The 9,975-nt window shown below is 37.3% G+C and overlaps 1 protein-coding gene across 1 annotated transcript; it reads right to left on the bottom strand.

Moving 5' to 3' along the window:
• LOC105169058 (bifunctional purine biosynthesis protein PurH) lies at positions 505-9,902 on the bottom strand. Its single transcript, XM_011089325.2, has 12 exons — positions 9,293-9,902; positions 9,075-9,171; positions 8,887-8,962; positions 7,873-7,969; positions 7,221-7,323; positions 6,091-6,224; positions 4,585-4,762; positions 3,126-3,280; positions 2,041-2,250; positions 1,496-1,843; positions 1,264-1,390; positions 505-947 (listed from the first exon to the last, which is right to left on the bottom strand). The coding sequence occupies exons 1-12, from the start codon at positions 9,446-9,448 to the stop codon at positions 796-798; spliced, it is 1,833 nt and encodes a 610-aa protein (XP_011087627.1). The 5' UTR covers positions 9,449-9,902; the 3' UTR covers positions 505-795.

Raw genomic sequence — 9,975 nt, 5'->3', positions numbered from 1 at the left:
GAGCTTTTTTCTGCCTAGAGAGTGAACTTCATTGGCCTGCGCTGTCTAAGCATTTTTCCTTGAAAATATCTATAGTGACAAATTTATTGAGGGTGTTTTTAACTATCTCGGTACAGATGAAGGAGGGTTTTTAGGTATGCTAAGGCCATATTTAAATTGATGAATTTATGGATTGGTAGTCCTCCCCGTTGTACATTTAGATATATTGATGATTTAATATAGAAGAGATATATTGATGATTTAATATAGAAGAGATGAGGACACTGAAAAACTCCCTACACCCCTTGGGGTGGTTTTTAGAGGTGAAAGAAGCAGCTAAGATGCTTGAGCATTTGATGGTCCAGTTTGATAACTCATGTTTGTTTTCAAGGGAAACTATGGCCGCAACTGTAAATTTTTCATAGGACAGAATGCATGACCTTCAAATCATTATATTATTTTTCATCTTTCAAATTCTAAGTAAAATGAGAATTAGATATTATGCATCGGAGAAGGCTTCAGGAAAAAAGTTTATTTTCATGTACTTGATGATTGAAAACAAGTGGCCAACCAGTAAGAACTATTAAAGCCAGAATCGACACATCTGATAATGTTGCGTGCTTATCCGACTACATATAATACCTATAATGAACAAATTAGTGAATGAAGTACAACACTGTTACTGTCAAGAACTCCCAAATTTATGCCACCCTTCATTCCCTCTCCCCAAAACCCAAAAAAGGAAAAAAAATAGAAACACAAACTGATAAAAACAAGAGGTCTCGAAACAAAACGAGAAAATATTACCCTAAGCTATCAATGCCTAAAGTGCCTCACATTGGTAAATAGAAGCGAAACTCCATACGTGTTACAGCAGTCGATTGCATCAGCATCCCTAATGCTTCCCCCAGGCTCAGCAATAATGCCCACCCCACTTTTACAAGCTTCTTCGACAGCATCACTCCAGGCTGTCATACCAACAACTCAAGTTTAAATTGAGTAGCTTCTGTAATACTTTTTCACTCTAGTCATAGCCCAAGTCCCTATGATAAATCCAAACAATTTTCTATTCTTTTGGGCCCATATATTCTCCTTGGGCGTTCACATTGTCCTCAACTCATTAATCTATTGAACCTTTTTTCCTCTTTTTTTAAGTTTTTCATCATATCAATAGTTCTTTTCTTTAGAATGTTTTCCTATTTACAATCTAATGCTATGTTGCAACAGAATATTACTAATACTTCTACCCCAACGAAAGAAATCAAAGCAAATGTTGCAACTTACCAAAAGGGAAGAAAGCATCACTAGCCAATGCAGCACCCTTCACTTCATCCCCTGCTTTCCTCATTGCTATCCTCAAACTCTCAAGACGGTTTGGCTGCCCACTTCCCATACCTAACATACAATTATTCTGCAGAACATCGATAATATGGCAGTTAAACTCCCTTGGGGATCGAACAATTCCAAGCATGGGATTGTAACAGATGATCTGAGAGAGAGAAAAAAGGTAGGTCACCTTTGCAATAACAATGGCATTACTCTTAACATGCTTCACACAAAGCCATGCAAATTGGGCATCACGAAGCTCATTTTCTTCTGGAGCCTTCTCTGAAACAACATTGAACTGAATATCTTCTGGGGTCAGATCATCTGCTTCCTGAGCTAGCCAACCCCCACCCACTTGTCTCAACGAGAGTTTTCCTCTATTATTTTTACTTGCCTCGAGGATTCTCAAAGTTTTGGACTTTCCACGAAGTACCTCAAGCCCTTTCTTTGAATACTTGGGAGCGACAACAATCTCATAAAACATACGAGTTTCACCATCCATTGGGCTTCTAAACTCTCTAATATCTTTTGCGAGAGCCTATAATCGCATAGAACAGAAGAGCTTTTTATTGCTTCTCTAAGACTTCACAACAAAGAATAGTAACAACAGGTAATAACAACAGATCTGCAATAATTTGTAGGCACAAGAGTTTGGAAAGACCTGCTCTGGAGCTCATAGCCACAGAAGATTAGCCTTCCAATAGCGAAAATGCTATATCCAAAAACTGATCTTACCTCATCAACTTCAACATTGAAGGCAACAATGCCACCAAAAGCACTAACTGGATCCGCATTCACAGCCAGCCTGTATGCTTCAATAATATCATCACGTGATGCTACCCCACAAGGATTTGTGTGCTTCACAATCACACAGGTTGGCTTACTAAACTCACACACACAATTCCAAGCTGCATCTGCATCTAAATAATTATTGTAGGACATCTCCTGCAGGAAAGAGGTAACGATTTTTATTTTAGAAAACTACTTCACACGATATGAGACGAACATTGTAAAATAATGCAAAGAAATGATAACAATCTTTAAATGATATAACTCCACAAGCTGAAAAGCATTTGAAAGACGAAAGTTTGCATTTAGTTTTAGAATGACTCAGCCGTAACCACAAAAATGGCGGTCTTAAAGAAATCATGTTAATTTGCTAACTTCATAATGATCCAGGAACCTGTAAGATTTCTCCCAGAACAAATACTCAAGTTATCTTGCTGCCGCTCTATCCATATACCATTTAGCATTAAACAGACATGGCAAGAAAATGCCACGGAGAATGGCAATGCATTCAGCAAAAGCCTTCGTTTGTTACCATCATGTAGCCAGCGGTCCACTTATCTCTTTGTAACAAATTCAGAAGTGGATATGACAACCCAACGACAGAAAGTTGACCAAAGAAATGGGAAAACCAATAGACATTTATCTACCATCTATTCGCAAAAAGTGGAAGTCTCATTAATTTTCTTTCCAAGATGTTCCAATTCCAGTCTGCTTTATCCACTTCCTGTTCAACTAAACTTAATCAGATCAGGCACACTACTATTATCAAACACATGCTCCTGTACATCCCATGTCATACATTGTTGGAAAATAGTGGGAAGACACACTAAAACCATCTTAATTCAACTGCCAGGTCAAAGTGTAGATGCTTAATGTGAGAGTTAAACATAAACAAGTACACAGCAGACTATTAAACAAGTTCAATCAGTAAAACTTACAAACATCTAAGATATGAGTATATGCGCACATAAGATACAAGCACAAAGATATTTGTACTGAAATGATAATTCTCAGCCACTTCAAATTCATACCTTCCCATGGTGTTGAACTGCGGTTGCAATTCCACCCGCATTGACCTCCGCAAGAGACTTGTCAACATAAAATGCAGCCTTCTGGTGAGGATTTTCACCATACCGAAGCGAACTCTTGAGGGACAAAGGAACCGTCAGGCCGGCAGGAAACTTATCTACAAAGAAAATAAGTTAATAAACACACACACGTGTTAGATCTGTATGAAACATTTAGAACCATTAATTTACGAGACAAAAAATGTGATGTGAGGACTATTTCATGATTAATCTAAATTTAGTTTTAGTTTCAAAAAGATTTGTTCTACATTTCATAGATGTTTATTTTGGTTTTCTGAAAGCTGATACTGTTCTTCGGCAATCATCAGTGTTGAGAATCATGAAAATAATTGTAAAATCACATGAGAATCGAAACAAAATCTTAGTGATTCTTGTGATATCTATATGATTTGGTTTTGGAGATATTTCCTTATTTTTATGTTATACGCATATGTAATTGTAACTATATAAATATGTGGAAGTTATATCATCAAACTAAGAGAGAATAATATTATTTAGCCATTTGGGTATTTGTCTCATGGACGTAGGTCATATTACCGAACCACGTAAATGTTGGTCTTCTATTCCTCTCTTCACTTATCTAAAACTCTGACATGGCCAGAGCCTGAAACCCTAGCTGCGCGCTGCCGCCTGAAACCCTAACTACTGCGCCAACACTGCTTGTGCTATGTTGGCAACACTGGCTCCACCGACCCTTTACTGTGGGTGTTCTACACCTAAACTGTTTGCTTGTCAGTATCATTCTCTAACCGACCTTTCTACTTCTGATGGGTTGAGTCCCTTTCACTACTGATAGTGTTCTACACCTGTCTGTCTGTCAGTCTCTCTCTCTCTTGTCTGATCGACCTTTGCTTCTATAGGCTAATTGCCTTTCCACTGGTGTTTTGCACCTAAAACTGGCTGTCTGACATGATGTCTCTATTTATGCTACTATAATGTGTATGCATGGCATGACGATGCCTTGACCTCCAGTGACCTACCCCGGCGTCACACTGACTTCTGTTGTCCAAGTTGAACATTACAATCAAGATCTCCATGTCCAACTTGAAGGGGAGAGTGTTGAAAATCATGAATTGAATCTCCAAATAATTGTAAAATCACAAGAGAATTACAACAAAATCTTAATGATTCTTGTGATATCTATATTATTTTGATTTTGGAGATATTTCCTTTTTTTTTATATGTTATACACATGTAATTTACCTATACAGGTGGAGGTTATATCATCAAACCAAGAGAGAATAATATGATTAAGCGCTTTAGGCATTGTCTCATGGACGTAGGTCATATGACCAAACCACGTAAATGTTGGTCTTTTGTCTCTCTCTTCACTTATCTATAAAATTCTGAGAGTCAGTTTGACTGTTCTAGCTCTAGAAAGAACTAAATCTTAGAACAGTACCTCCCCCAGTTTGTTTCCACAGCCATTCTGAAACTGCGGAGTCATAAGCAGCAACATGCTGAAAGGCCTTCCAAGCCAGCCTCCTCCGAAACTGCTGGTCATCCGATGCTCCTTTGAGATAGTCTATAAGTGCTGGATAATCTTTGGAGTCAACTACAACCAAAACATCCTTATGGTTCTGTCCAAATGAGAAATTTCAGTTAGAACTATATTTGAGAAAGATAAGCAGGACTACTCTAAGACAATTATACACTAGTAACCAGTCTTGATACTCATGGTGCCAGTGAAATTTGCTGGAACTCGTCTTGATCATAGACTCCCTTCAAGGTGATTCTCCAGTGAACTTTCAAACTTATTCAAATGTTCTTGTCATTCTATATTTCCTAGATAAATGCGTCTAATTTTGGTGTAGTCTCTCTATTTCAATCTATCATCTTCCTTCAAGGATTTTCACAATGATGGCTTTAGCTACTGAACACCACGGTTGGATCTTCTACAGGCATATGGCATAAGTAATGGGTTTTAGAATGGACTACATCATATAGCACATTATTGCATTTTCACCAATGGTAGCTCATTATTCTCATACGTGTCCATGTGAAAACAATTACTATGTTTAATGTTGTCCATAAAGTTTGGTCTTTGAGACAAAAGGAACTACTTTTTTTCCCTCAAAAACTGGGGTTTTCTTGCACACTTCTCTAAAAATGTAACAAATACAATGATAGAGCTTTTTCAATTTTATATGACACAGTTCTCATCATATTGAATAGAACCTCAAGAGTATTGTTAGACTATTTTTCATATGATATAGTCTCATTATATTGGAAAAAACATCAAGAACATTGTCTGCCCTCATATATGTTTATCCAATTCTACACATCAAAAGTTATGTGCTTTATACAACTTGAAACATTGAATAGCATTTCTAAATCATCATATGCAGAGCTAAATTGATATTCAAACAACTGCTTTCCATAACTCATATGTTCCCTTAAATGCTATTTTATGACATGCAAATTTTAAAGGTTTTATTACCCAGTTTCAACCATGGAGGTGATCAGGAAGATAGATGTACTAAAAGAAGATTAAGGATTTTGTGACTGCCAGAGGAAATGAAACTAGCATGACATGTTTAAAATTCAGTCCGGAGAGAGCCTTTGCAGGAGGGAGATAGAATAATATCTTGTTCTATAGCTATAGAGGTAATGACTATAGACAGAAGAATGTTCCGAAGGCACTATGTTTGCATGCTTGATTGTGGACAGGTCATTTCTCACATCAATGGATGTTGTATCTATTGTTGCACCAGTTGGTTATGGATATAAATAGAGACACGTCATTCTTTGCATCTGCAAAGTTAATTGTCAGGGTGATTCAGTGAAGAAACCAGTCAATTTTTAACTCTACAGGAATTGGCAAGACAATACCCTCCTCAGTTCCTGACCATGAGGGAAATGATCAGTGTAATTGACTACAACGTAAACAACAGTCCAGCCTACCAACCTTTGCGGCAGCTCTGATCATGGCAGGCCCACCAATATCTATGTTCTCAATTCCATCCTCAAAAGAAATTCCACTAGAAGAGGAAACCTTGTCGTAGAAGGGATACAAGTTCACCACTACTACATCAAATGTACCTGCAGAGGAACAAATCCAGATATCTTACTGAAAAGGACCAGAAAGAGATACAAATTCAACGCATAATTGAAACACTAACATGTATTCTTTTTCCTAACAAGTTGCTTATATAACTTGTTAGGGTAACTCAATTATGAAATTATTATCTTAATGCCTGAAATTTATTTCTTCTATAACACATATCGCGCAGCAGTGTTCTTGTTTAGATTATGCACGATTATATATCCTCTTTATCTTATAATATCCTTAGTAAAACAACATTGCCTTCATACAACCATTAAATCCATTAGTTTTCTCAACTCAACAGTTCTTGATGCAAAATAATGTACCTTATATGATTAGACTTGATCACCCACTACAACCAATACTAACAAAGCTCATTTATACGTATTTTCATCCATTGTAAATCCCAAGCGAGAACATCTTTCAATCACACAAAAGAAAAACAGAAATTCTATTGAAGATGAAGACTTTTAACAAAAAAACTAGGCAAGCTCAACTAGCGTTATAAGTACCAATAAAAAGTTCTAAAACGAAGTAAAATTTAAATGTTCTTCAATAAAACTGAAGGACCCAAAGAGAGCATCATGATGGAACAAATTGATTAATTGTCAAAAGCCATACATGTATGAATCATTTTTGGCTCATTCCTAACCGAAGTTAGAATAATACGGTAGAGAATGGTGTAAGTTGGCTAAAAAGATCTTAGACTCTTGAATAGAATGGCTTTTGCAAGAACCAATAAACAAAATTAATACATAAATGTAAGACAGAACAATATGCAATAGAACACAAGTAGAAATTGGTAAATCCAATTGAAGAATTCCAAAATGTTTTTGTATTTGAAGAAGTAATGGGAAAGAGGATCTGTGGGATAGACCCAGATGAATCATCTTTGAATACAGATCACAAGAAAACTGAAAGCAGACATGGATCAGGAAAGCAAGAGTGTAAGTTTTCACTAACAGTTTTCGCCACGAAAATTATTAACCCACCAATTCCATGACTATCGAGGGCTTCCATGTGATGCTCCTGATCTCTTCTCGCAAGAATACCTCCATGTATATTAGGATGTAAAGTTTTTACACGACCATCAAGCTGTAAATGATGTAAAAAAAAATTGTAGGAGATGATTCCAGTTAGATTGATTCAACATCAGACAATGAAGTAAGTCAAGTGGTGATATTCTATAATAAAGCATTTGCAACAACACCTCATTGGTAGGGACAAGTACGAATTCTCAAGTGACTTAAGCTCAATGATGATACAGAATGCTCCTTTGGACAACAGCATAAATATCTAAGGGACATATAATTCATAACTTTCACGACATACATAATGCATTAATACAAGTTTCGCATCAGATGCTTATAACAGCTTCCCTAGCTGTCAACATACTGAATGACTCATAGTAAGAGAAAAAACAACAAAAATATTATATTCACAATAACGAATTTATCTTGGCCTGACAGAAAAGAGAGGGAATAGAATTAGGCTATTTCCCGTTTTAGGTGCAACAGATTCTCTTTTTTCTTTCAATTCAAAAGAACAGGTAAGAGAATACTGCATTGCTTGTACAAATTGCCTGAAAAGACCGAAATATTCAAAAGAAAATCACCCTTGCATAGAACAGGAGAGAAGGTTTACCATTTCAGGTAAAGAGGTAAGTTCTTCCACTTTGGTGACAGTGACACCAGAATTTTCCAAAGCAGATGCTGTTCCTCCCGTGGAAACAATTGTAAATCTTAAAGATAAGAGATTATGTCAAAAGTTAGAATCAGGGCCCCACTTTTTACATATAATACAGATAGTATATTGCAAAGTAGCCAAACCAACTATGACCCCAGAGCATAAACCCTTCATGCTTTGCAGGACACTAACTTTGCTTCAATTATAAACTCCTCAACTCAGTATGACAAAATGTTACAGACAATTTTACATTAGTAACATCACTCAGAGAAGTCTACAAGTTATCATTAAGAGACATGTATGCATGGAACATATATGCATGCAAAAATACTCAACACAAAGATTTACTAATCAACTCGAATCATATCAATAGAAATATGACCAATCACCCTTTCCAGTGCATCATCTCTTAGATATTATTGATTGATCTTTTTCATGAGGACTCCATGGAAGAATCTGATTGACAAAACTCCTTTATAGCCTATTGACAAAAATCATGAATTAATTCATCCATAAACATGCTTCAGCATCATCTAGTCGATATGTTATAGATTTCTATCAGTTACTCCCCAGAGAGAACAAAAAAAATTGCAAAGCTCTAATCTTCAACTTCAGCATCCAGTATGACTTAGTTCAACACATTTCATGAGAATGTCAGATACTGCACATTAAACTCATTACGTCAACAACCAAGTTTATCAATTAATACCAATAATGCCAATCTTTTCAAACAAAGTGAAGGCAAAAGTATCCAGCGGACAAATAATTTGCAAAGTACGAGGAGCCAAACTTAATTATCATCTTCTTCACAGTGATATTTGACTCCTTAAACATACATGAGCTCAGAATCTCCACAAGGAGTCCCCAAAGATTTCAACATCAGCTTTAGACTATTAGTCGTCTAAGAAACCCAGCACTTCATGGCCCCTGAACATCCTAGCAAAACTATCATATGCGCGTAAGAAAGCTCACCCCAATTCCTGCAGCCCATTGCCAAGCAAAGCCAAGTCCGTCTTATCTGACAATGAAATCAACGCTTGTCTCTTCCCTAATAAAATACAAACAAATTAAATCTACTCTACATTGCACCCGAAAAATAAAACCTTCACGCTTCAAAACACTCCATCAAAGAAACAACTTATAAGAGTAAGAATAAATACCAGAAACTTTAGACTTAGAGTCGAGCTTCGCAGTGGAAAGAGCTTCCGCCATGGCTTTAACTCGAAACGCCGTTAAGTTATACGACGTCCTCACCGGCTAAACACCAGACGATTTCGAAAAGAAACCCATGAAACAACGCCCAGAAATGACGCAAAAAATAAAAAGGAACAAGTTGGTTGTAACCTTGAATAGAATAAATAATCATATAAATGAATACCAATTGGTTGAACAGAGAGACAGTTCCAGGGTGAAGAGCAGAGGAGGTGGTGCAGGGAATGAAGGCGTGCGTCGAGCAAGGGGGGTCGGTGGCGAGTGAGGCAGCAATAGCGGAAGCGGTGGCGGTGGAAGCGGCGGCAGCTCCAAAAGCCAGCATTCTTTATGTTTCCAAGATTGGCTTTATTTGAGTGAGGTCACAGGTGGGTGCGGGTGCGGCTTCTACGTCTACTCTCTAAACCGCTGCTTTAATCTTTATGTTAAAAGTGGAAGACTTGTGCTTTGCCCCTCCAATGTTTTATAATGTATATTCAAGTCCTCACCCTTACGTTTTCTTCACTGTTTTTTAGGTGTTTGTTTACATGTTTCTATGACTCTCTCCTCGTTTTTTTTTCTCTCTCTTATCCTCACTATCCCCTTCCCCAATTTTTTTCTTCCCTTCCTTCCCCTCCAGGACCAAGTCGCCCGGCCGCAAAAACCCGCACCATTGCCTACCTCAAATTGTTCTGTACGTTTGGCCCGTGACGCAAGCCGCCGGCCGAGGTGTTGCCGCTGTCCGCACGGGCTGATGAGAGGCGTATCAACGCTAGAGGTGGCAATTAGACCCGTACATGTATATAATATATTTTACTTTGTAGGTATTGGTATATTTTTGTCATCTGTTGTAGAATAAGATAAATGATAAAT

The sequence above is a fragment of the Sesamum indicum genome, linkage group LG8 (assembly GCF_000512975.1).
Source record: "Sesamum indicum cultivar Zhongzhi No. 13 linkage group LG8, S_indicum_v1.0, whole genome shotgun sequence".
NCBI lineage: Eukaryota > Viridiplantae > Streptophyta > Magnoliopsida > Lamiales > Pedaliaceae > Sesamum > Sesamum indicum.
The sequence above is the reverse complement of the archived record's forward strand: the minus strand, read 5'-3'. Positions and strand labels throughout refer to the sequence as shown.